The sequence below is a fragment of the Salvia miltiorrhiza genome, chromosome 1, assembly GCF_028751815.1.
Source record: "Salvia miltiorrhiza cultivar Shanhuang (shh) chromosome 1, IMPLAD_Smil_shh, whole genome shotgun sequence".
Lineage (NCBI taxonomy): Eukaryota > Viridiplantae > Streptophyta > Magnoliopsida > Lamiales > Lamiaceae > Salvia > Salvia miltiorrhiza.
In genome coordinates, this window is record NC_080387.1 from 67780556 (window position 1) to 67808194 (window position 27639).

Sequence of the window (27639 nt, forward strand, 5' to 3'; positions counted from 1 at the left end):
CTCAGCTGCGGCGCCGCTGCCATAATTTCAAGGAAGGTGGCGGAGCTTCTAAAATTTTACCGCGCCTGTGAAACGACGTCGTTTCACTACACGTCATTAAAAAAATAAACAGGTAATTGCCATGTAGATGATAATCAACCTTGTCAGCAGATAAAATGCCACATAGATTAAGTTATGTTGCCGGAAAACTTCGCCGCATGCAAATCGCGACTGGAGGATTAATTGTGATATACTGAGGCAGATTTTCTGAAAACGATGCAAAACGCGAAAACCAAAATAGTTATAGGATTTAGAGGCCATTAACCCTTTTATTTTTGAGGTAAATTCATATTGTGTTTTTGAAAAAGAAAAAGAAAAATAGGAGTGTGGCAGCGATATCCACAGCGCGGTAAAACAAGCTTTTTGAATTGTGGAAATGGCGGTATCACTGTCTCCCTCTCACGCCCAAAACAAATAGTAAAATGCAAATTGAATGCGTCTTCTTCGCTCTTATAGTCTTATTCACCCCTCCAAAAACAGCTTTAAAATCATCCGTTTCTTCCACGAAAATAAGCGCTCAATAATCGGCCCAGGCATCCGCCAAAACGCTAACTCAACTCGAGAAAGATAGCCCTAATGGCTGGTGAAGAGAACCAAATACAGACCAGAAGCAAAGCATCTCGCAAACGGCGCAGTCAAGCTGCGGAAGGGAATCCGATGACGAAGAAGCGGGTCGTATTGGGGGAGATAACTAATGTATCATCCAATGTCTCTGGATCGAATAAAACTTCGAGTGAGGGGAAGGCCCTGAAACTCAAACCTGAATCCGTTTTGGATAAGTCGGGAAATGAAGTTAATCACGAGATAGCTGTCAGCCAGGGATCCGATGAGCCGCAAAAATACGGATGTGCTCCTTCGATGTTACAGTATTTAAGATCTCTAGAGGTATTCTCTCTTTCTTTTCTTTTTTTTTTCTTTTTTTTTCTGTTTAATTTGGAAACAAGTTTATTGATTGCTAAATTGTGGAGCTATAGAATGACAATTTAGGAAAATGAAAACTAGGATTTGTAGTGTTCATCGTGCTAAACAGAATACTTCATTACTTCTATGTATTCTCTTTATTGGTATCATATAAATTTGGATTGCCTGAACTTTGGAATAAAAGCATGTTATGATGAAGCTTTAGGCTGTATTTGGAATGGAATGTAATGGATGCAGATCGTACACTTTAATGTTTGAAGCTTCTGACAACTTATTATTATCCAAATGTAGGCAAACTTATTTTTGATTAGATGTGGATCTGTTAAGTTTTTGATGTTAATCTGCTATTTCTTTCGGTATCTATGAATTGATTGATAACATGAACCATAACTACTTTTAGGATTATAGATTGCTGATTAAATCTTGGTGATTCTCTGGTTGGTTAATATGATTGTTGCCTTACTATGGTATCTGTGTACTAGGTTGAGGCAAGAAGGAGACCTCTGTCTAACTACATGGAAAAGGTTCAGGATGACATAAACCCAGTCATGAGAGCAATTCTGGTGGATTGGTTGGTGGAGGTTGCCGAAGAGTACAAACTTGTTTCGGACACCCTGTATCTTACTGTAAACTATATTGACAGATACCTGTCTGCGCATAAACTGGCTAGGAATAAGCTTCAGCTTCTTGGAGTATCTTGCATGCTTGTTGCATCGTAAGTTCATTATTTCCTGCTGTAAATAATCTAGTATATTAATATTACGTGCATTTTCTTATTATTGTGGATACAAATTGCAGTAAATATGAAGAAATCAGTCCCCCAAACATTGAGGACTTTTGCTACATATCTGACAATACGTACACAAAAGGAGAGGTCAGTTTTGTCAGATGAATTTATCCTACAGTTGTCTAGTTGTAAGCGTAGTACATGTTTGCTTACTCATGACTGTATAACAGATTGCTCAAATGGAGAGAGAAGTACTAAGGTTTTTAGATTTTGAGCTGGGTAATCCAACTACTAAAACTTTTCTAAGGTTAGAATCCACAAATGATGCTCTACCCACACCTATTTTAAATAGGATCCTATCACTCAGTACTAAGATTGAAGAATAATAAGATCCCCCTTTTTTTTTGCTATTTGCAGGATCTTTACTAAAGCTTCTGAAGATATACCAATGGTAGGCTGATGTGCTGGAACTCTTTTCATATTATTACTATCAAAGTTCTTGCATATGCTGACCTTGCACTTGTTTTTCACAGTTCTCAGATCTTGAGTTCGACTTTTTGTGTTGTTATGTTGCTGAGCTGAGTTTACTAGATTATGGTTGTGCTCGCTACATTTCATCAATGGTTGCTGCATCAGCCATCTTTCTTGCAAAGTTTATTTTGCAGCCAAAAGTTCAATGGGTAAGCTATATACTATTTAAAGTGCTGCAATTGAAGTCCCTGTGTACCAGGCTGATTTTCCTGAACTGCTTCTCTAGGAAGCCTTTAACTGTACTACTGCTAAATAAACTCTTTTAATTCTTTGATGGCGCCTTTTGCAGACTCTAGCATTGCAACAGCGTACAGGTTATAAACCATATGAACTGAAAGAGTGTGTCCTCAGACTTCACCATTTGGTACTCAGAAGTGAGTCATCTGCACGGGCTGTTCGACAGAAATATTCAGATCATAAGGTATGCTGTCTCCCCTTTTCAAATGTTAACAGTGAAGTATACTCAACCCCATAATAAAGCTGTCATATCTGATTCACATTCTGTTATTTTCATGGATCAGTTCAAATGTGTTTCATCATTGAATCCACCTGCCCGAATTCCAGCATACCTTTTTGAATTCTCAAGTGAGTGAATTATCATGATCTACTCTATAAAGAGAACAGCCATAAGCATATCTATATGAAGAATGAGAGCTGTCAGTGCCACCAATTAGCGTTCTCTTTCAACCCATAGACTTGTGAAGGCATTCTTTATCTCCTGTATGCTGGAACAATTCCTTCGTAGCTTGACTTGAAGTTCATAGAGCATGCGACGTCTGCATCTTCAGCATCTCAGTCGTGTGGAAATTGGATCAGTAAATAAAGCAGGGCGATTATACTGTGCACCGTTGAGGAAGAGTAGTAACTGTATATACTTCTACATTTTGGTGAAATGAATAGCATTAGTTTATGGTTTGTCTACTTTTTCAGCTTTACACTTCAAGTCTGTAAACTTGGCTTGTTCATGATAGAATTAAGGGGTCTGCAACTGCAAGACATGAATAAGATAAATCAGTTTGGAATTTAATTTTCTACAGTGCCCACTAGGGGTGAGCAAAATATCCGAAATCCGAATATCCGATCCGAACCAAACCGAAATTTAAAATTTGGTTCGGATTTTTCGGATTTTCGGATCGGATTGAATTTTAAGCAAATTTCGGATTTTCGGATCGGATCGGATTGGCACCTTAAAAATCCGAAAAAATCCGAAATCCGAATTATATTTATAATATAATTAATATTATAATATTATAAATAAATATATATAATTATTAGTTTTTAAATAGTTAAATATTTCTAAATTCTAACCCTATACTCCCATTTTGGTTGATTATAATTAATGGCTTGTTAATTATGACCTTAATTTGATTGTAATTATTTAATATGTTAGATTGACATCTATTTTGGATTTTTCGAATTTTTTCGGTTTTCGGATTTTTTTTTGACATTTTGAATTTTTTTTCACATTTCGGGTTTTTCGGTTCGGATCAGATTTTATCCGAAATTTTTTGAATTTTCGAATTCGGATTTTCGGATAATACGGTTCGGATCGGATTGAATTTTAGAAAATTTTCGGATTTTCGGATCGGATCGGATCAGGCAAAAATTCGATCCGAAATCCGAATGCTCACCCCTAGTGCCCACACTGCTTTATTTTGCTAACCTCAAGATATTATCATTTATAGATTATTTGTATTAAGTTGTGATATCAAACTATGTGTTTAAAGATGTACTCATCAAACATCTAAGCAAGTCAAGTTATCAATAAATTTAAAAAAAAATGGTGGAAAAATATTATCATTAAAATATTATTATTAAAAAAATGGTGGACTAGTTATTACCTTATTTGAAAATGTGTCAAAATTCGTAAGACGATTAAAAAAAAAAATACGTGTCAAGATTCGTGGGACGTGTGAAGTATTTAACTTAGTAATGACTTATGAGTTATGAGCATTAGCTCCCGAGTGGAGGTGGAGGCCGCATTAACGTGTTTGTGTACACTGAAAGCGCGAGTCATGGAAAAGTCAAAACAATTGCAATTGGGAGCCAAGAATAAAAAAAAACATTCATCGTCTCATAGTAATTGTTAAAAACTTTCTTTTTAAAACTTCAAAATTAATCCGAGATGGAATGGGAAAGCGACGAGCGGGAGCTGAAGGCGGCCGGCGCTGTGGCGCTTGGCGGCGGACGCGTCGGATTCCTCATTCGTGGTTGGGAGATCGAGACCTCCAAGCGTTCAATTCTCAATTCCTCTCTTCTCCAACAGTACTGTCTTCTTACCCTTATATACTGAAAATTTAATTGTTTGTTTGTCAGTGAACTGCTGCAACTTATGTTGAAACTAGTTCGTAGGTCACAATATTTATTGCGAAATAAGATGTTCTTGATGATAATGATTCCGTTGTTGGCTTTGCTTTTATGCGCTTTTGAATTGAAAATGTTTGACTGTCATCAAAAGAGTTACACGGTTAGGGAGTTTGTTGATTGAGTTTGAAACTTTAGTATGTTTAGTTTGGTAAATAAGACTACTTTAATCTTCCATTTTCAATGCAAGAGATTATCCTTGTGCTACTGTCTCTAATTGATCTAGCGCAGCATCTTTTAATAAGGGGGAAGAACACTGGAAAAGAAAATACATTATGTTGGAATTGGAAAAATAAAAGAGGCAGATTTACAGGGTAAACCTGAAGAAGAATAGAAAGAGGAATGTACCAGCACTTATGAATGGGAGGATCAATAGAAAGGAAAATGTATTCTGTAAGTGTGACTATATCATGGAAACTAACTACCCAAAAATACAGATATTGAATAAACCAATTCTCCCCCTCAAGATGGGAGGGTAGATTTGTGGTAACTTCCATCTTGCAAATTAGAGACTGGAAAGCAGAAGCAGGCAACGACTTAGAGAGCACAAGATGAAATATGCTATTGTTTGTGTATGCCAGACTGTTTGTGGCCATCTGACAATCGATCTCAACATGTCTCATCCACTCTTGAAACTAAGGGCTTAAAAGCAATAAATGGACGGTTATATAGCATTGCAGCAAAAAATTGTAATTGGTTTGGGATGCAAATTGTGAAGAGCCTTGGTAAGGAAAGAATCCGAATAATCTCTAGTTTGTAAGGAAGAATCCTTGCATGAGCCATAAATTGATATTTGAATTCAGTAGAGGAACAAGAGACAATTGATTTATTTTATTATTTTCATTAGATTAATTTACTACCAAATAAAACACCTGATGAGTAGCAATGAGTATCCATGTAAGTGGCCCAATTAGCACAGGTGAATGCTGACAAAAAAAAAGAAGTAGTGGTAGAATAAGCAAGCCCTGGCTGATTGAACTGTTAATATAGCACAAGAAGTGAGAAGCGCCAGCAGCTGTGACTGACTAAGTTGATTAGGGAGAAAGTTAGCTGCGTAATGGAGGTAAAAGCTGAGAGATAAGACGATGGTAAATCATGACATTAGGGAGAAGAACATCTTTATCTTTTTGATAGAATATATTTGAACCCAAACGTGTTTTACATCCCTACATTCCAATTTCATTTAGAATCCATAGCACATTTGCATTGACACACAGGCTTTGAGAACTAAGAAAGTGTTTCAAGTATCCTGATAAAGTCAGGGTACTCGATCAACAGACAAGCCAACCAGAAACTAATTATCCCATATTAAATGGGAAACAATTGAAAATTTCACTTTTGATGTCATGGGACATGACACTGAATAATCGAGTCAGAGATCTGAATTCGTGAAATAGGCCTGTGAAACTGATGTAACAACTCTTGAATGGCAGGAGTGGGTTATTTTCGAGCACAATTTTCTTGATTGGTTCTCTAGCATTGACACAGAATCACCAGCGCTTGTTTTCCTTACAATTTACAAACTAGTAGTACTAAAATGGCACGGGGACTGGAACTTGGCTAAATAAGGGTTCATTGGTGATCTGCTGGATACGAACTATTGCTTCCTGATGACCCATATTATACTATTTCTTATATACAATTTGCTTGCCTCAAACTGTTACAAGCATGAAGCACCTTTCTGTACCTGCAGGTGGGAGGAGAAGCTTCAGACAACCCATTTGCCGGAGATGGTTTTTGGTGAGAGTTGTTTGATTCTTAAGCACGTGAACAGTGGCATTAAACTTCATTTTAATGCCTTTGATGCTCTACGCGGCTGGAAGCTGGAAGCATTGCCTCCAGTTGAAGTTCCAGCAGCTGCTCTTTGGAAATTCCGGTGGTATGCATTTTCATCTATTGATTTTGATAACTTTGTACTATGGTGTTATATTAACTTTGTGTCATAAACTGCTATGAACTTATATATTTAAATGTAATGACCTTGGTTGTCACCTCTTGGTGGGCTAGAGAACTAATATAGATTTAGGAAATACGTTCTTAGTTTAATTCCTATTGTCTACTCAAAATTTGAAACCTTTAACTTATGTTTGGTACTCTGTACTCAAGCATGACCTGAGGAATGTGTGCTCCTGCCAAAATATCTATTTAGTCTAGTTGTGTGATCACTTGTGAAGTATGGGTGACAACAAATCTGCTGAGGGCAATGCGAGTTCTGGCATGAAGGTTGAATACTGACTTCTGTCGTAGTCAAGGTAACTTCTGGCTTAGCCGCGGGACTTTTGACTTCTATGATGAGGTTCTGGCACGCAGACCTGTTCCAGTCAGACGTGTTCCAAGCCAGAGGTGCAACATTTCAGATGTGTTATGGGCCAGAAGTGTTACAAGCCAACTTATGGAGTTTTGTTCTTTCAAGTCTTTTTGACGCCAGATCTCATTATGACCTTTGTGACTTATAACTTTTTTCTATATATAACTGTGTAACCATATTAACTTAGCACAATTTACACACATTATCTGTTTCAGAGATTAGGTTACACAGATAGGAAGTGATTTGTGTAATGGCGAATAGTTGCCGGGTTTCGGTTTCTCTTTCCGTTTGTACTGTAAATCTCCCGTGATAGAATCCCCTTCGTTTGACCTCCCGTGGACGTAGGCATTTTGTCAAACCACGTAAAATTCTCTTGTCTTTCGTTTTACCATTTTATTCATTTTGTCACCCCTGCATCAAGTTAAGACTTTGAATTTGCTGGAAATATCAGGGACTTGGTCATTTGGCTGAAAACTGATCTCTGAGATGATCATCTTCATACAATTGAGAAAACCTAGTATCAGAAGTTTTCTCAGCTGGTTTGTTCAAATTATTATTTGATGGGCTTAGTGAAAAGGTTGATTAGTAAAGAATCTGAATGACTAGAATATTGCCCAATTTTTTATAGCAGTGCGCTATATTCATACATAAAATGTTAGAAAGAGATACTATACTAATAATTCTAAAAAAAAGTGTTAAGCAGGATCATTTTGCTAAAATTATTGTTGTTAATGCAGTTGTAAACTTTTAGTCAATCCATGGTAAGCATTTGGTTACCTGGAGGGGGGGGGGGGGGCTAATCTATTTTCATTTTTAGTGAATTCTGCAATTTTCTTTGAGTCCAGGAATGTTAACTTTTCCTGTGTTCTTTATGAACTAATTCAGTCGACAAAAGCAATTCTGCGACCTGTCCCAATAAGTGACTTTTTAAATGATCAAAGGTAGCATCAAAAGCATTTCACTGTCTTGGCCATTGGTTAGAATATTGATTGAGGGGAATTTGAGGGTAGTTACCTTTTTGTATCGGTCCTATATCCTGTATCCATGTCTTTAGCTTAAAGTACTCAGTACTCACATTTGAAAATTTGTGGAATGGTTTGTTGTCAGAAGTCTTTATTACTATTACTTTAAAAAAAATATATGAATTGTTAGGAAAAGTCTTACATGATCAAGGTAGAACTTTTGATGGTTGCTCCTTTTTTTGAATAATTGCAGTGCTATGACTTCCATCTTTGGATAAGATATTCTACAGCACATTTTGGAAATATTTAATGTGAATGAATCTTTGAGGTTGAGACTTCAAAATGGTTAAACTATCCCTTGTATACTACTTCAAAGATGTTTAACATGACTCTGGCCAGTTACATGTACGTGACTACGTGTGTTCTACAAATATTTGGTGAACATGTCTCATTTTACATATGGTTAATGCCAATTATAGGTCAAAACAGATCATCCAACAGATTGAATGACGGCTTTCTATTTCTGAATTGAGGAATAAAAACCTAGACTAGAGCCCAACCTAACTCGTTAAGCTTAACTAATCGGCACTTAAAGATTTCTCTCACTATTCCTCTTATCATTATTTGTTTTTCTAAATCCCACAGCAAGCCTACTGATCAGGTGATACTGGATTATGACTATACGTTCACAACACCATACTCTGGAAGTTTTGTTGTTGAAAAAAGTCCTGAGGTGTGTCTTATTTCTCTTATGCATCTCTGCTTTGTTTTCTTAAGTAAAGGATTCATAGATTTATTGAGTTTTGACGTTGTCATTGATTTTGAGATAGCAAGAAAATCAGTCATTTTGGCCACTTTATCTCTAATTCTCAGACACTTACTTTTGCTCCTAACATGCCTGGTTGCAACTTCATGTAGACTCCTGAGAAAATGGAAGGCCTTGCAAGTTTTATTGACGTATTTGTTATAGTTTGTCTTGATCTACTTCCTTTTCTCAATTGAATACTTAGAGGCTGTCTTATTTGTTGATTAGTCTGGAAGAGGGCCTCCTGAGGAAAGAAGCTGCAGTCCTCATTGGGAAGATTGCGAGGAACAAATTGATATGGTTGCATTATCAGCTAAAGAACCCATTCTTTTCTACGATGAAGTATGTAATTAGTTGATGGGTCATTCCAGGAGCTTTTACACCAGATTCTAAATGAAAATTCATTTCTGATTTAGTTTCTTAAGCTATGGCCAACATCATCTTTAATTTGCCAACAGGTCGTATTGTATGAAGATGAATTGGCTGATAATGGTGTCTCTCTTTTGACGGTTAAAGTGGTAAAATCTTGTCTTCGGTAAATTGTTATCTTCTTTTTTTCCGCATGAAAGGACTGATGGGTTAATATTGCAGAGAGTTATGCCAAGTGGATGGTTTCTTCTCTTGCGCTTCTGGGTGAGTCTAAGATCTCTCATATGTCCTTGAGCAGACAGCATATTAACCAACAAAATTTCTCTTTCATTTCTGAGTTTCCACAAGTGCGCAACAAACTTACTTTAATACTTCCTTTTCCCTTTATTTATGACTCTTATAGTGTGCATCTATGTTAGGGTGGCATATTTTTTGGACCCAAGTATATGGATAACATGTGTGTTACAACTGTTGCTTCTGTGATTTTTCATATTCAGTGTTGGACATTGTCTTACAGCTCAGAGTTGATGGAGTGCTCGTGAGATTGAGGGACACTCGTATGCATTGCAGTTTCAAGGAGAGTACAGAACCAGTTATTCTACGAGAAATCTGCTGGAGAGAAGCCACCTTTAAAGCCTTGTCATCTGTGAGTGTTATTCTATTTTCGTTAAGCCTTGTCATCTGTGAGTGTTATTCTATTTTCTATCTGCTTTCTTGGGTCTATATTTTGATTCATTACATTTGTTAATGCATTATTTTTTCTTTGTCTGAATTTTGGTTTATATGTCCTCAGAGTAAAAAATGATATTTTAACCTAGTTTTGCATTCATTTTTTAGGGTAAATATCCATTTAAATCCTAAACTATTAGAGTTTTCAAACAAATGTATCAATCAAAGACACGAAGTATTAAGAAAGTAACAAAAATGTTCCGAGCGTCATTTTTCAGTCCCCGAATGTTGACCAGCTGGATGACACATGGATTTACGTGGTATAAGAGTTGGTGATTAAGAATCAGCAGAAATATTTAATAATTTTGTGAAAAGAAATAAACTTTGATGTGAAACTTTTGAAAGAAATAAACATGGATTCAATTTATTCTCTTTCTATCACTGAAGTTCTATTAAAAAGGCATGAACTTTTATGGTGTTTTATGGAAAAAAGACTATCGCTTCCGTGCGCCATCGCCATATCACCGATTGTGTTCGGCTCGAGCTGGTAGTCCAGGCGGGAGTGATTAGGGGAAGTGGAACTGATGGAGATGGCAGAAGGATTTGATTTTAAGTTTTTTAGTTTTTTATTTAATTAATGATATGTATTTATTAAGAAGTTAGCCTAAATCCCACGTAAGCATCAGGCTAGACACGTCACTCTATCAGGGCTGGAAATGACCTTCAGGACATTTTTGTTAACTTCTGTATAGTTCCTGCTTATAATTGATAGTATTATCGACATTTTTTTGTGAAAACGCTAATAGTTTAGGATTTAAATGGATATTTACCCTTCATTTTAATAGGTATCATTCCTTAACTGTTTCCTTTTTTATCCTTTGAATGTTACTCTATGTCAATTGTTGCAGAAAGGATATCCTACAGATTCTGCTGCATACAGTGATCCTGGTATCATTAGTGAAAGGCTCCCAATGGCCATGCGCAAGACCCAAAAGCTTATAGTAAAATAAATACTGTAAGCTATAACAAGACTTACTGTTATTTAAATAACTGAAGACATACTCGTCAATCTTCGTGAAGATTTAGAGCGATATGTGATGTAGATTTCGAACTTGTTTTGAGGAAACTATAACCTATTTGATGTGAAGTTTCGGTCTTAATTATTCTTCTAAGTTATTTTTTATTTTATTTTTTTCCTTTTTTTTTAAACGATCTCTTTAATATTTGGTAAATGTTGAGTAGCCACTGGGTGATTGAAAGAAATCGGAGTCTATGTTGCATGTGTATGGTTTTCTTGATAAGAAACATTAAATGGCAATGAGAGCTCTGCTTGAAAATGTAAAAGTCTGACAGATGATGATGTATTGCACATAGGGGGAAGCATGGTTGGTTGTTTACAACTTAGCTAATCATGAAAGATGCTCATGACACTTTCTGGTGGAGCCAATAATTATTTAATCACATGCTATTCGAGTCAATCATATATCCCCAAGTGGTGTATTATGCAGTAATACCTAGAGCCATGTATGTTAAATTTTTGTTGACATCAACAGAAAGTGAGATAGTATTAAGTCCTGCCTTGCCATATTCATTTGCTTCCTGGAAGATGAAAGACTCATGAACTAGGCTTTAGAAACTTAAGTACGGATCCGTGGACCGTAGTTGATTATTAAGACAAGACATTTGAGCCAATTTTGTTGACCCAACTGCAGCTTATGTACAGTATGCCTTTTTCATATTTTATCATCCTTCAGTGCTGCCAATTACCACCTCTTTGCCTCTCAAAACTGCCTGCCTCTTGAAAGTTGAAACAAAACTGCTGCTTGAGGTCCCACTTGTCACTCCTCACCATGAGCTCCTCAATCCTCCAAAATCTCTTCAAAAGATCAGATCTATCACCTGAGTTTCTGAAATGGGGACTAAATTAGTATTTTGGTTATATATTCTCTGTAATTAGTCTCCATAAATTAAGGATGCACATTTCATCTATAGAACTCGGCAGATGCAACAATTGATGGGTGAATTTTTGTTGGTTGCTATGTGAGCCTGTACAATTACAGGGGGGATGTTCAGTACCAATTCTTATAGTACTGTTTGAGGAGTCGATAAACTAATCCCATGCATTTTTCATCTGGCATGATCTAGCTTCTCATTCCTATGGCAATCTCATAATTTCATGGATAGGGATCCATATGCTGCCAGCTTGCGTTGCTGCTTCTTCAGCTGTAAATTTGGTTTTCTCATTTTCAGTCTTCTAAGCACAACCCTTTTGACTTATACTAATGATTGCTATCCACCTAAATTACCCTTGATTTTTGAACTATTTTTAATGTGGCTTAGAGATGCTAAAGGTCGATGAGTGTATTTCTTGCGCTCCTATCCTTTAAGCTATGAGATTTCCGTGACATATGCCTACCCCTTCAATATGTTTTGGGTTAACGTGATAATTTGCATGTCTGTGGAATCAGTAATGAAAGTTTTATTGTACTGTGCATCTTATGTAAGAAGCACACATGAGAAAAAGTAACAGTATATACTCTGACACAGTATAATGTTGAGGGGTATTTTATGCTTGGAACTATTCATAGGCCGTTAGAAATGCAAAATAAATGGATATTCGATCAAATTAAATGAATTTATGGAACTTATGTTATGTGATCAATCACGGAAACAGTTGCTGCACTGAGATTTTTCAATGTAATGTTTTAACAGACATTTGTAAGAAGAAACTAAGACACTGTTACGGCTAAACAGATATTGCTGCTAATGCTCTTCTTTCATTTGTGCACACACCCAGTAGAATATAGTGTTGACTTTTGACAGGGAAACATGCAGTGCAAGAAGTGCTTAGGGATTGAGGTGTCTAATAACAGCCAGTAATTTATTGTTTACTCACTAGAATACTAGATCACAAATAAAGAGTTGGGAGTTCTTTTCAGCCAGAAACTTCAGTAATGATGCATTGAAGTGAGCTTTTAAGTAGTCACTCTTCTTATCTTCTGGAAATTCTCTGGAAAGCATAGGTTACAATACAATCTATAATATTTGCCCTAACACATACAGAATTTTCAAAGTTTGAGATTTAAGTCGAGCATAGTTGAGTTGGATGATTTCTGCTCTGGTTGTTGGGGTTCCGATCTGAAACTTCCAGGCCACATCAAATCTGCTGCTCCTTCCAGTGTGCCTTGCTGCCGTGCTATGTCAAATCTTGTGGTAGCCTCACTAAATCTGGCTACAGTCGTATTTCCATCTCTGCCAGGTTTGTGCACAAGGGAATGGGCTTGGACCCCAAGTGATCTGAACATGGAGGTACGGATAGGCATGGGCAGGGCCATCATCGCCATCATTTTGTGTGACTGGTAATGTCGTACTGCGCCTCTTTCCCTTTTGTGAGCATTCTGGTGTCCACCCAATGCTTGTGAGCTGTAGAACTTACGCATGCAGAAGTTGCATGAGAAAACCTTGGCTGAAGCAAGTCTTGATTGTACCTCAGATTCTTTGGATGCTTGTGATGGATCCCCTCCGAGGCTCAAATTCAACCACTCTCCTGGATTCAGTTGTGGTGTGCCTTGATTACCAGTTTCTTCACTTGGCATCTTAGCTTGTAGTAGCTGCCAATTCCTTCCTTGGAGAAATCTTCTTTTCCTAATGCTCAGCTCACTTGTTGGTGCTGAATGGAGGTAATCTGTTGAATCCTTCTCCTGACTCTCAAATTGGTTCTATATATGAGGGATGGAATAATTTGAGACTGACAAGATGAAGCAGTGTGGTATAAGACATCGTAGATCTATCATATGTCTCTTCACTGTCCCCACCAGGTGATGCTTGGGTCTTCCCAAGGGGATGGTTACGTCATCTTTAATCGTTTCCTCTGTCAAGTTTGAGATTCCCCACTCACCAATTTTTCTCCTTATCTGTTGAAAGCACTTCAACTTTAATTGGTTTCTATTGGATCAGTTAAAAGTAAACTAATGTTGCCACTCCTATAGTCCTATGACATTTCCACTTACAGTCAAATCAAATCCTTGTGATTTTCTTTTATGCCTGCCATGATTTGAGCTTTTTCAAATTTATTACAACTTTATATGATTGGTGGTAAAGAGTTCATAAATGATGTTATCTTGATCTGCTTTAGAAAACCTGATCTTAAACCAAAAGCTATTGGAATAAATTTCAGCTATTAATTTAATCTGGATCTCTTGTGGTAATTTTTTTCCATGTATTTCTCTTAGGTTGACATGAGTTTCTAAAAGCTCTCAGGCCAGGTAGGTATGAAAGATAATGGAGGTGGAACCCACTTATAAAATGTGTTCCCCTCTATAATGGAAGTGTTGTGAGTGAATAATAAGATTGATTTAGAATATAGATGTGGGGAGCTAGTGGTTGCGGAATTATGTTGAACTGTGTGTTTCGGTGTTTGATCCATAAAATTATCGTCGAAAGTAGTGGGTCTGGAAACTTGGTAATAGTGTTTGGAATAGTAGGGAAAATAAAAAGAGATTTGTGGGTATCTTAAGCAGTAGTTTTTTTAGTTTTATATGAGAACATGAGTATCAAGGTGGGGCGCCTTGCTGTTGGGGGCTTCTTGGCAGTTTTTGTGCCTTTCTGGCATTCAGTGAGCACTGTGTGCTTTGATCTTAAACAGTTAAACTTTTCATCTTATGTGTTGGATAAAGCAGGAGAGGAGAAAGCCTATTATTTCTCATCTTCAACTGTCTGATTTATCAGCTTTATTCTGTAGTGAGTGTGTATTACGTTATTGGGGCCTCTAATCACACACACACACCAAGCATATCTTTCTTATCCTATGCTGAGGTGGTGTCCACCACATACACCTTAATTTGAGCTCTATGTTAAGGGTTTTTAGTATCAGTGTCACATGCCACTTATAAGCATAGTGTAATGGTGTTTTCGCTTCGAAATTGAAAATATTGAGGATAGAGCAAATTACTTTGCGATTCTTGTTTCTGCACTTGGTGAAGGATCATAAATTTTGAGTACCATGATTTTCTGTGGGAAATTGGCAGTCCAATAAATACCAGGGAAAGAAATGAGCTCTACTCGGCAAAGACATAAACTTGTGTGCATTCTAATGTACGGTGTATCATCCATCCTAATTAAATTTAAGTAGGGTTCATTAATTTTTAATTGAGTTTATAAATCTTGACATGAGATGAAGTGATGTTGACTTGAGGGACATGATACAGATGGCGTTGTCAACGGAAGTGGTTGTTTTTAGGAGGTGTTGAGAGTTGAAAAGCTAAGTAGAAAGGAAAAGGAAGAGATTAGGTTGCAGAGTGGAAGAATCAGCTCTGAACATCATGTGGAAGGAAATGAGAATATTAGATTATGATTACGTCGCCCCTTCTTATCTCAAGGCCACATCTTCTTATCGGATAAAATAGGAATATGTTGGATATAATTTTGTAGTTGTATTAGTTGAATGATTTGCAAAATGGAGAGATTCGAAAGTGGAGCTGGAGCAGGAGGAATCTTGATCTTGAGTTGCCCCTCAAACACAGAGATCCTATGAATTATTGATGAGGTATTAGAGGACAAGTAAACAGCATCTGAAAGGACCAGTTTGAAGAAGATGCTTTAGTACTTGTGTTTGGCCGACTAAAGCTTTGTCATAGGATAAGTTTGATGCTTCTATACTATTCCACCTAATGGCACGTTACCATAATTTATGTGTGGCCCCAAAATTATTGGCCATTCAAGCTTACAGTAGGACCACATTGTAGCTCCACTCCAATAATATCTACTGCTTAACTCCATTGCTTTCACTGTATTCTGGGCCTAACACCTTTTTCCTTCATGTGGTGGACATGTGTTTCGTCTTCATATCGGGTGTTGTCTTGATACTTCATACTCGTCTCGTTTCTTCAGTTTGGTGCGATGAAACGAAATACGAGGTCAGATGATGAACAATGGCAGAATTCAAACAGTCCCTTATCTGTTTGAGATGCCTCTGCCTCTACTTGGATTTTATTATAATCTTAACATCATTCAACGTAGTTTTCAAGATCAACAAATGGATAATTTGCTCACGTTCAACAAAACTTCATACGAAACCATGCCGATTAAAAAAAGGCTAAGATTATAATTGCAAGTGACAATTTACTAATTCACACTCCTTGCTATATAAGAAAAGGCCTCAGTCGGAATTACTCGAGCACCAGAAATGCAAATTTCTCTAGTAAAATTGTGACAGCATGGTATAACAGTTTGTTGGTGGATAAATGTACTAAACAAGTTTACAAAACCGAGCAACAACAAACTGTTATACCATGCTGTCACAATTTTACTAGATAAAGTATTCAGCTGCCTAAAAAAATGTCTTAAATTTACTCTACCTGAAATAGTCTAAACTAAGAAAACATGAAAATGAATAACCAGAACCACCTATTTATTAGTTTTTTCAATTTTTCCCCAAAAGGGAAAAATTCCTGCAGAACCACCAATTAACCAAGTCCTAGATTTGAGCACCGGCTCTTCTGGTCCAAATATGTTCAGGACCTCAGGTACCTGCAACAATCCAAAACTCGATATATTAATGGGGATGACAAGAACTTTGGGGTCCTGTGTCTACCTAAAAAAATTGAAATTAGGTTAAAAGAACATGAAGATGTCTGTCTGCTTAGAATATGCTTGTGAGTCATTAGTCACTTCAAGAAGCATTAGTATGTAGAGCCACTTGTGTTTCCATTACTAATGTAGTGGAGCTGAACAGACATCCTAAAGGCCACAAACTAAGCAACAAATGCCAGAGTACTTTAACAGTTCTAAAAACGGCTCATGGAAAGGTCCTACAGCAAACATGCCTGTTTCTCATTTCTTTGCCCAATTTTCTCTCGTCCACAATTTCTAGAAGATAAGCCATCACACGATGAGTTTGCCAGATTCAGTTAAATTAACCAGATTTTACCAACAGCTTATCTAGGTAAACATCGTGGGACTTATATATTAATGATAAGTGTTAATAAAAAAAACCCGATAACACTCGATTTTTATGCAGAACAAATAAGAAAAGCATGGGAAAATACAGACTCTATACCTAAGCTAGATTGAAATTATGAAAGCATACATGTCTGACTAACTAACCGTAGCCTCTGATGGGTACCACAAAGCATGAAGTAAAAGCCAGTTACACAGGTAAAATAAATAGATAATAGCCACACATAGAACCCCCCCCCCCCCTCCCCCCAAAAAAAAAAAAATTCAGCTACCATAATCCTAAAATGAAAGTGAACAGAAATGGTTTCACAGAGAGCCAGAGACCATATAATCTTTCTTCAACCAATAGAAGCTAGAACCAGGGCTGAGGTTGTATTCTATTAATTTGAAAGAAAGACGGGACTTTAACTTTGATCAGCTACCGTGATCAGCATAACTGAAATTAATTTCTCCCCAATAGAAGTAGAAAATGCACGTTAATTTAACTCCATTTATTAAAAATTAAAATAATAGTGATTTTATTAGTTTACTTGAGTAAAAATAATAAATATCTATTAGTACATTGTGGTGTGATTGTTACATAATCAGTTTGCATAACTGGATATGTTAGTAACTTATGATACTTTTTGCTACTATTGAATTCACTAACAGTCTAACCTACTGCCCATGATACATAAAGTAGTCAAAGATATCCTCCACTAGATCAACTTACAAGTTCATAAGAGAAAAGAACCTCAAAGTTTCACAAAGAAAAACCTAAAAAGTCAGTCAGTCCGCGCTTCTATTAAATGAAATATCTGCTAACCTTACCATTATTCAACTCCTATGATCATCAATAAATTCTAAATTCTAACTTGTTATCAACTAATAACGTGAAACAAAATCATAATTACACCCTTTTTCAGCAGAACATTAACATATAGCACCATTGGTAGCAGTAGGGCAACTATAGCAACAAAAGTTTTCAGTTTATACACATGCATCTACCACCAGTGCAATCCTAATGACAATAGCATTAGACTCACAAAGAAACTATTAGCGATCCTGACAAGAACGGCAGAGGGTACCATGGGACAGCTCACAGAAAGCTCGGACATTATCAGCCAAATGAGACGTCGACCGTGCTCCGGCCACTGTCCTATGCAGTGACAATAGTGATTGGGCGCATCCCAGCTCCCCCAGTGTGCTGCATCAAATTATCAAACTGGAAGCATCAGCAAGACAGTAATCAAGCAGATAAGTTCCACACGACCCAATGAGCCGGGAAACGAGAATAATCACAGCTCAAGTACAACCTTCAGGTACTAAGCTTCAAATTGATTAGCAAGTCAGATGTTTCTCCCGGGAAACAAAATGAAATTCTCGTTCAGGAAAGCCAAATACATACAAAGATGTGAAAATATTTTTTTATACTTCCAAACTTAGAAAACGTGCGAGAACAGATTCAACACCGGATTGATAAAGCGTTTCCCTAAAATTCGAAGATACAATGAATGGGGTGAACACAAAATTTAGACCTGGGATTGGAAAAGGAGAGGCGGCGTGAGTTGAGGCGAGTGGACGAAACGGGAGGAGAACGCAGGGTGCGTAGGGTGGAGAGCGGCGGCGATGAGCGGGAGGCGGAAGCCCTAGCGGTGGACATGAGTGACCGGGAAAGCGAGCCGCGCCAAGCCATTGTTGCTGCTTCGTGTGAAATTAGGGAGAAATGCGAGGGTTTTAGAAAATGATGCAGGATAGTCTATAGCGCGGTCACTCATTTTTCAAAATTAATCTTAACTACATTAATAATTCTTCAAATCTGAAATAATTATACTAAGATTTTAGACGACTGTCTCATAATTGTTTTTTCTTTTAAGCAATCTCATATATATTTTTTTTTTTCTGAAGGAAGTATCTCATAATTTTGAGACTACTAATTAAGGAAAATAAATCAATTCCCATAAAAAAATATGACCTGTACTTTAACTAATTTTTGTATCCAGTTAATTTTTTTTTGGGAAGGTTTTTTTTTATACAGATACTCCTATTAGACAGAATAGGTCTTGACAATTAAAAGTCAATCCACTTTTATACTTGCGGGCCAAATAAATTTGAGTTAAAAACCCTAGCCCAGAAAAAAAAAAAAAAAAGCTTTCGATAAATTTGCTTTAAATATAAATTAATTTTTTTTGTAGCTGTTAGATTATAAAAATATTTTTTTAAATGAATTTTTAGTTATGATTCAAATTACATAAGGGCCAACTTTTTGTTTTTTGAATTCGTCTTATTACTCATAAAATTTAGAGTGGATTTTTAAAATGGCCACTTTCATATTGTAAAGATAAAAAATGTCCACTAAAATAAAAAACATAAAAAATGTCCACTGTTACCAAAATACCCTTCACATTAAAAATTAAAAAAATGTCCACTTTACATCACCCCTTTAAAAAATCCCGCAATTCACAACCAGTGTGAATTCACAACCAAATTGGTTGTGAATTCACACTGGTTGTGAATTGTGAATTCACAACCAATCGAATTCACAACCAGAATTTTTTGTTTGTGAATTCACAACCAATCGAATTCACAATCAAAATTTAATTCACAACCAAATTTTTTTGTTTGCGAATTCACAACCTAAATTTAATTCACAATCAGAATTTTTTGATTGTGAATTCACAACCAAAATTTAATTCACAACCAGAATTTTTTTTGTTGTGAATTCACAACCAGAAATTATTTTGGTTGTGAATTCAAGGAGTTGTGAATTTGAGTTTTTAAAGTTTGAATTCACAACTGAAATTAGAATTTATTTTGGTTGTGAATTCGAGTTTTAGTTGTGAATTCGAGAATATTAAGTTGTGAATTCATCGAGCTGATTGTGAATTCAAAAACATTAAGTTGTGAATTCATCGAATTGGTTGTGAATTCATAGATCTAGTTGTGAATTTAAAAACATTAAGTTGTGAATTTATAAATGTGATTGTGAATTTAAGAAAATTAAATTGTGAATTCATAAATCTCATAAACACCATTGCAAAACCGCATCTTGAAATAGCTTCAACATCTCATTGAGGACTTCCATCAAACAGGTTGCATTCAATATCATTATGTGAGAAAAAAAAAAATTTAGTCCAAGCAAGGGAATCAAATCTACATCCCATCTAGGAAATTCCCGTCAATTCAGTAGTGAATAAACAAAAAATACAGTAAATAGCACCAGAATTTATTCCAAATGTCGAACAAATGTAGCAAAATAGGTTGAGCCGAACGTTCCGCCGCGCCGGCAGCCTCCATGCGCCGGCGGCGGCTGAGCCACCTGCTGCAAATCATGACCTCAGCTCCTCCAATTCTACTTCCGCCGACTCCGATCTGAGCTCGTACGAAGCGGCGTGCCGCTCCGACCCCGACCTCCAAAACTTCGACTCGAAGCTCCAGATCCGCACAAGCCGCGCCATCAACTCCATCTCCGTGGTCCTCGACGTCTGCTCCCTCCCCCTCGACTCCCTCCGCGAAGTCACCGAATACCTCCTCGAGATGAACCAGGAGGTCGTCACAATCATCCTCCAAAACAAGCGCGACATTTGGAAAGACGACGAATTCTCCGATCTCGTCGTCTTTGAGAATTGCCTCCTCACCTTGGATTTTTGCACCACCCTGCGATTCGTGCCTCAAACGCGCCGCGCGCATCGAATCCATCGTCAACGTCGCCCTCCGCAAATTCGACGACGACCGAGCAAATGCGGGGAGGAATTACTCGAGAACTCTGGCGGAATTGAGGAATTTCAGCGCCGTCCGTCGCAGGAGAGAGAGGAGAGAGGGAGTGGGGCATACCAGTGGCTGAACGTGTAGCGGAGCAGAAGAAATAGCGTGAGAGAGAATTTCTCATATGAAGCTACAGTGACAGCGCAGCTGGCGGCGATCGACGGCAACGCCACTCCAGATCTCCGGCGATCGATGGTGGCTGTGCGGCGTTTGAATCTAGATGGGCGGCGTCGTTTTCGGCGTTGCTATGGGCGGAGATGACGAGGCCGGGGCGGCGGCGCTTCGCCGGAGGAGAGAAAGAAGAAGGGAGGGGAGAGAGAGGGCGAGAGAATTGAGCGAGCGTAGAGAGAGACAAAGTGTAGCTAATTTTTTTAATTTTAAAGGAGGGTATTTCCGTCTTTTCAATTAAAAAGTGGACAGTTTTTATTATTTTTATCTTAGTGGACAATTTTTATCTTTACAATATGAAAGTGGATAGTTTTATATATTAACTCTAAAATTTATCATAATTTTACACTAATTTTTATTTTTATTTTAAAATTGATTTGTAGCTATACCACCCCATAGGATTTATACATATTTAGGCCAAGTAAATGATTGTTTTCGACGAACTACACAAGGCCCAATTTTAGGAACTTTCTAAAATTTATTAATTAGAATTTTAAAAATAGATTTTTTGTCTTGCACTAGAAGTAGAAAGAAATGTGCTTCACTATCTGCCATTTCAATGATACACTAATATCATATCTCTTGTACATATAAGATTCAACATGAAGTGGCCATCTTTTTTAGCATCAACATCTACAATAATTATATGTGGTCAGATATATAGATGGCGAACTTCTATTACAATTGCACTTCAATCTCTAAAGCCACATACCAAGGGAGAGGTTTGGTGGCAATAATTCTTCAAATGAAATCAACAAAGTTTTGAGTCATTCTTTGTGAAGCGTGAAGATCCATTTACAAGAGTGTACGCTTGTCTACGCATTCCAAGTGGTGGTTGAAAGTGTAAAGCATGCCCGATGAGATATTAGCAGTGACCGTAGTTCCTCTATAATGCAACCTCTTCAAACCATTTCCACCATTCTTGGACCAAATGCCAAGTTGATCGAGCTCTCCTCCACTCCAGCAAACACTCACAGTAAGGCTGCCGCGCACCTTGAGCCCCTTCACGCACCCGTTTGCCCATTTCTCTCGCGGAAGAGCTGGTAGCAGGTACAAGTCTCTCACGCTGCTCTGCACTAGCATCTCTGCCACTGCTGCCGAAAACCTGGTACAGAATCATTCATATCTCAGTTGTTCAGCTTCAACAGAGAGAGATTTGTTGATTTGTTGTTATGTTACCCGAAGTTTGCATCGATCTGGAAAGGTGGATGAGCAGTGAAGAGGTTGGCGTATAGCCCTCCTTCAAAGTCGCTCTCGTGGTCAGGCTCTACTAGATCGAAGAGATGCTTTACCATCCGGTATGAATGCTCACTGTTATGCAGCCGTGCCCATGATGCAGCTTTCCATGTGGTCGACCATCCCGGACCCTCCTCTCCTGCTCAAAAACACGATGAATCAGGTTCAAGCGAGGCAACTAATAATTATTTGAAGTTCGTTACACCACAAACCTCTTTTGATTAAGGTGTTCTCAGCTGCTTTACATAGATCAGGGGTCTGCTCGATGTTGATGCTATGCCCGGGGAAAAGCCCAAATAGATGTGACAGATGCCTGTGGTGCACCTCTGGATCTGCAAACTCCTCTGCCTACAAACGGTGAAGGAACATGAAAATAAAATTAACTTACTCGCACAACTTGCAGAGGCCCGTTAGATAACTGAGACTTACCCATTCCATGATGGAGCCATCCTTTGCAACCATGGTTGGCCTAAGGCGTGCTTGAGCTTTATGGACTCGTGCAACTAGATCATCGCTTTTTCCCAGTTCCTACATTTCAGTTTTGAACTCAGTTGGCTCATAACGGCATATAGAAGTCAAGATTCTAGAGTATGTGATGTGATGTGATGATTCAGCGGAAGAGATTTACCTCAGCAGCAGAAACAATGTTGGAGAAAACCTCGCTAATAATTTGCATGTCCATGGTTGCAGAGTAGCTTACACTAGCAGGCCTACCATCCGGAGCAGTAAACATATGCTCCGGGGAGGTTGATGGATTTGTTTCAAGTCTCCCGCCAGGGCCTTCAATTAACCAATCCAGTAAAAACGATGCGCAGCCTTCCATTAATGGATATGCTTTGTTTCTTAAGAATTCCTACAAGCACGAAATTCAGATATTCAAATTTATAATCTGTGGGGCGACATGCCTTGCAAGAATAAAGGGGCAGGTGCTTTTCATGTGGCTTCTTCAGTATGCCCCTATGCAAAAATCTTGAGCAATACTTCCTCTAGACAAAGTATTTTAAATTAATGTTAAGTAGAAACATGCTTAAATAAGTAGGGAGCACCTTAGTAAATGGATGCTATACACAATATACTCTCATGAATTGATAATATCCAATATCAATAAGATGAGTCTCGTAAAACCACACATATCTAATTTGCAAATGTTAGATGTAGAAACATCTAATTTGGGGAGAGGATTCTTACTTTGTCCATTGTATAAGCATAATGCTCCCATAAATGAGTACTAAGCCATGCTCCACCCATCGGCCACAAAGCCCACACAGCTTGACCACGATCTGGAGATGTTTTGGCCCATATATCAGATACCTGATGTGTAACCCAACCGCTTGCTCCATAGTTCACCTGTAACATTCTGCAGCTAAATGCTGAAGGTTGTACAAAACAAGAAGTGTTCTTCTAAGCTAAGATAAATAGGTGTTTTCAAGAATATGCCCTCCTGAAACTTAACCACGTAACAGGCCTCTCATTGATCATGAAAAGCATAACATATAATGTCGAGGGAGGGAGAGTGGGTGGTGACTCAATATCCAGCTTAAGCTATTGCATCTAGGGAGTTTCTTTCTATGTATTTCTGTATTGAGTTGTTCATCATTTCTGTATTGAGTTGTATCTAGCCATCATTTGTTCATCATTTCTGGTTGTGAAAGGTACTTGTGAAAGAACTGAGCATATCGTGTTATAAAATTTAAGATGAAAAAATTAACAAAAAGAAACGAGACGTACGCACCTGAGCAGTTTTTTTCCCATTTACGGACAGAGAAGAAATATAGTCAAACAAAGGCTCTTGGCACTCTTTGAGGTTGCAAGAGAGAGAAGGCCAATAGTTCATTTGGAGATTGATATTCAAGTGGGGAGCACCACTGGCCAGGAAAACATAGCATAAGGTATATGATATCCACAATTATATCAAAAGGAAATTGAACTGAAAAGATTAATAAATGTGAAAGCATGTTTGCAAAGCTAGAAACATACTCCCATGCTGGCTCAATATCCTTGTTCCAGATGCCTTGAAGGTTTGCAGGCTGGGATCCAGGACGCGAACAAGCAATCAACAGGTATCGACCATACTGGAACAGAAGGTCAACTAGCGAAGGATCTTCATCAATTTTAAAAGACTTAACCCTCTCTGCAGTCGTCATCACCCCATCCTTATCATTTTTTGTAGCATTCATGGGGCTCTTGGAAAGCTGCAGTGAGACGCGATGGAAAAGTGCTTGATAGTCATTGACATGGCGTGAGTAAAGATCAGCATACGAGCGTGCTTTGGCAGCGTCCATTTTACTCAGAGACTCCGAGCTAGGATCCCTTTTGGAATCCACAGGGTTGGTAAAGGGTCCGTTAAATGTTGATGCTGCAGCAAGACGGATAACAGCCCAGTTGCAACCCACCACCTGTAGCTTTCTACCATCCACAACACGCACCTCACCTACACCATCTCCAATCTGCAAATCTAGAACTGCAAAATACTCAATCCCTGTGGGATTGGTGTTCTGAACAGGCCCGAGAGGTTCTCTATCTTTGGGACTAGAGTTTCCAAAGACATGTGGAGGGATTCTTCTGCCTGGACAGCGTCCGTCTAAAATGATTTGGCTGTTGTTATTTACATACGCATGATGATGCAGTTTGCTGTCTAGAGACACTGTAAAGTTTAGAGACGAGGACTTGTTTCCAGAAATCTTCATCACAATAACTTCATCCGGATACGAGGCAAAATAGTCCCTTTCATACTCGACTTCATTGGCAGAATACTGTACTTTAACGGTCGCCGTGTCTAAATCCAGCACCCTATGATAAGTTCCTTCATCATAAGCAGCATGATACTCATCAAACTCTAGTTTTATGTCTCCCAAGAGCTGGTACACCTATATTTTCCGAATTTTAAGAACATTAGAGATCATCAGGCAGAAATGGTAGGTTAATTTCCAAATACAAAAAATTTAGTTATAGGAAGAACCTAGTAAACATTTCATAATGCAGAGACTAAGCCAGTTTGGTTTAATGAAACTGCATTCCTTCTAACTCAATTCAACATGCGGAATATGTCGCAATCTACAAATATATTCTATCTCAAATACTGAAGTAAAGAAGCAGCTTACAGCAGAAGCATTTCCTGAGAGATTGGCTGCAACTGCAGTAGCATCTGCATATTGCCCGTTGTCGACGAGTTTCCTAACCTTAGATAGGGTGGTTGGAGCATCAGGATTTGCATAATCACCAGGAGTCCCTGTCCAAAGTGTGTCTTCTGCACCAAGAGATAAAGGAGAAGATCCAATGACTATACGTTAAACCTCTTTTCTTTAAATTGAAGTATTTCTCTATGGCATTCCCAAAATTTATGAGAAAAAGATTTACCTTGTTATAGTAGTTATCCATATGGCCCCCATGTCCCTACAAAATCGCAGAGTAATTCCGTTCATACCATCCGGCTGAGTTGATTCTGCTTTTGTGAGGTAGTAAATACTTTCGTCGTGTGGTGGGGAGTTTTAATGGGTTTGCAGTTTTATTTTCATGTTCGTAGCACATGTTTACAATTCCAAGCTGTTTAGGATTTCTCTCTTGATTCAAAATATGAGCAATTTTGTATAGCTTTGACGATTTTCATAAAATCTTCTGATTTGAATGACTCTTTTCTTAGGCGTTCTCACCGTCAAATAATTCTTTAACAAGCTATATCCCTTAAGCTTGTAGGTGCCATTAATTTGGCTTCCCAATACAATATAACTATAATAAAAGAAAAAAAAAATTAAAACAAAGTCTATCTAAATGATAAAAAAAATAATTAAAAAAAATTGTACCTCATTTGGGGTGATACAAATTATAAAATAGATCCTGAACATCGGGTGGTACATGTGTATTATTATTGACACTAAATAAATTTGTAATTACTTCACCAACTAATTCAAAATCTTTTATCTTAGATTTTTTTTATGCTTATTTTCCTGTTGGACAGAAAAATGGAAGACAACAAAGCCTTAATTTTTTTATTTTGAACATAAAATTTTCACTCAAATCAAGGTCATGTAATGAATAACTATGTTTATGTATATACCGGAAAAATTTTATAGTACTCCTTATAATACGGCGGAATACATCAAACAGACAAGTATAAGATTATGGGAATAGTACTCCTTATAATACGGCGGAATACATCAAAGAGACAAGTAAAAGATTATGCGCAAGAGTCCCGCAATTATAAACAAGGTTATTCCAATTCTGTCTAAGGTATTTCGCCGTATTATAAGGGGTATTATAAAATTTTTCCGGTATATGCATAAATAAGGTTATTCATTGCATAGTCTTGATTTGAATGAAAATTTTTATGTTCAAAACAAAAAATTAAAACTTTATTGTCTTTTATTTTTCCGTCCAGCAGGAAAACAAGCAGCAAAAAATTGAAGATAAAATATTTTGAATTACTACCTGAATTATTACGAATTTATTTAGTGTCAATAATAATACATAGGAACCGCCTGATGCTCAAGATCTACTTTATAATTAGAAACATCTCAAATGTGTACAATTTTTTTAATTATTTTTTTTGTCATTTAGATAGACTTTATTTTAATTTTTTTTTTCTTTTATTATAATCATATTGTAACGGAAAGTCAAATTAATGGCACCTATAAACTTAAGGGATATAGCTTATTAAAGAATCATTTGGCGGTGCTAACACCTAAGAAAAGAGTCATTCAAATAAGAAGATTTTATGAAAACCGTCAACGCCTATACAAAATTGCTTAAGAAGTTCAATCAAGAGAGAAATCTGGAACAGTATAGAATTGTATACATGTGCTACCAACATGAAAATAAAACTACAAACCCATCAAGCTCCCAGCAAAACTTCCCACTACACGTCCGGAGTGTTTACTACCTCACAAAAGGAGATTCAACTCAGCTAAATGTTGTGAACAGAACTACTCTGCGATTTTGTGTCAAAATTTATGCAAAACTTCAACATACCTAAAATCGGTAGAATGAAACAGAGAATTCACAATAGAAAATCCTATGCCATTTTTCAAGTGTCAAAATTTATGCAAAACTTCACCATACCTAAAATCGGTAGAATGAAACAGAGAATTCACAATAGAAAATCCTATGCCATTTTTCAAGTGTCGTACTAATACCCTTCAACACTATAATACATATCAAGATTACTACTATAAAACATCATTTTCTCTCTCTCTAATACATACACAGTCCGACTATCACTGCTCAAACCTCACCATGTAAGCAATGCAGAAAAAAGAAAGTATCTTCTCGTTTTCTTTCAACGCAAAACAGAACAGCAGCAGCTCAACATAATGGAAGTATTGAGAAAGAAAGAAAGAATTACCATTGAGATTAATAGTGTCGTTGGTAATGCCACCCCAAATCATAGCACCAAGACGCCCATTCCCAATGGGAAGAGCATCAGTCCAGTGCGCAGCAGGGGCATCGAACCTAACCTCAAGAATCCTCGCACCATTCCACCTTTCCTCCCAACTCGAGCTCCACACATCCTTATCTCGCACAGTCGCACCAACTCCAACCCACAAACTTGGCTCCACAACCAATATACTAACAAACAACAAAATGGAAAACCCTTTTGGCAACATAGTAAAAGAACTATGTCACTTTTTTAAATTAAAAAAAAAAATGCGAAAAAGACCCTTGGAGTCGGAAGCAATCATAGTCTGACACTTTGGGTGTGTATTTATAGTTGCGGGCGGCAAGCAGGGACGGAGCCAGGGGGGGGGGCTAGGGGGGGCTAGAGCCCCCTCCCAAATTTTGAGTTTTTTTTTTTTTTTTTTTTTTTTTTTTAATTTTAAAATATATAGATATATGTTTATACCTA

General features: G+C 37.5%; 5 protein-coding genes across 7 annotated transcripts; 2 read left to right on the forward strand and 3 right to left on the reverse strand.

The window, feature by feature from the left end:
• Window positions 1–420: 420 nt before the first annotated feature.
• Window positions 421–3252, forward strand: LOC131005306 (cyclin-A3-1-like). The gene is made up of 8 exons (XM_057932206.1): window positions 421–924; window positions 1443–1675; window positions 1759–1834; window positions 1918–1994; window positions 2105–2138; window positions 2221–2367; window positions 2508–2639; window positions 2740–3252. Exons 1-8 carry the CDS (start codon window positions 616–618, stop codon window positions 2809–2811), a joined length of 1080 nt encoding a protein of 359 aa, XP_057788189.1. The 5' UTR covers window positions 421–615; the 3' UTR covers window positions 2812–3252.
• A 931-nt stretch (window positions 3253–4183) lies between these two features.
• On the forward strand, window positions 4184–10855 carry LOC131005307 (TIP41-like protein). Its single transcript, XM_057932207.1, has 8 exons — window positions 4184–4483; window positions 6276–6461; window positions 8498–8585; window positions 8886–8999; window positions 9116–9175; window positions 9249–9290; window positions 9544–9672; window positions 10604–10855. Exons 1-8 carry the CDS (start codon window positions 4344–4346, stop codon window positions 10703–10705), a joined length of 861 nt encoding a protein of 286 aa, XP_057788190.1. The 5' UTR covers window positions 4184–4343; the 3' UTR covers window positions 10706–10855.
• A 1772-nt stretch (window positions 10856–12627) lies between these two features.
• On the reverse strand, window positions 12628–13730 carry LOC131005308 (zinc finger protein 1-like). The gene has a single exon (XM_057932208.1). The coding sequence runs from the start codon at window positions 13289–13291 to the stop codon at window positions 12764–12766; it is 528 nt and encodes a 175-aa protein (XP_057788191.1). The 5' UTR covers window positions 13292–13730; the 3' UTR covers window positions 12628–12763.
• A 2156-nt stretch (window positions 13731–15886) lies between these two features.
• LOC131005309 (uncharacterized) lies at window positions 15887–18441 on the reverse strand. 3 transcript variants are annotated; one of them, XM_057932209.1, is made up of 3 exons: window positions 18170–18441; window positions 17720–17838; window positions 15887–16214 (listed from the first exon to the last, which is right to left on the reverse strand). In XM_057932209.1, exons 1-3 carry the CDS (start codon window positions 18325–18327, stop codon window positions 16171–16173), a joined length of 321 nt encoding a protein of 106 aa, XP_057788192.1. In that variant the 5' UTR covers window positions 18328–18441; the 3' UTR covers window positions 15887–16170. The 3 variants fall into 3 exon arrangements, with proteins under 3 accessions (XP_057788192.1, XP_057788194.1, XP_057788193.1); XM_057932211.1 differs by having other exon boundaries at window positions 15887–16223; window positions 18170–18428; XM_057932210.1 differs by lacking the exon at window positions 15887–16214 and having other exon boundaries at window positions 17477–17838; window positions 18170–18429.
• A 2581-nt stretch (window positions 18442–21022) lies between these two features.
• On the reverse strand, window positions 21023–27509 carry LOC131005310 (alpha-L-fucosidase 2). Its single transcript, XM_057932212.1, has 10 exons — window positions 27139–27509; window positions 24902–25047; window positions 23778–24667; window positions 23533–23665; window positions 22989–23147; window positions 22429–22653; window positions 22230–22328; window positions 22013–22148; window positions 21744–21939; window positions 21023–21669 (listed from the first exon to the last, which is right to left on the reverse strand). Exons 1-10 carry the CDS (start codon window positions 27398–27400, stop codon window positions 21360–21362), a joined length of 2556 nt encoding a protein of 851 aa, XP_057788195.1. The 5' UTR covers window positions 27401–27509; the 3' UTR covers window positions 21023–21359.
• Between the last annotated feature and the right edge of the window lie 130 nt (window positions 27510–27639).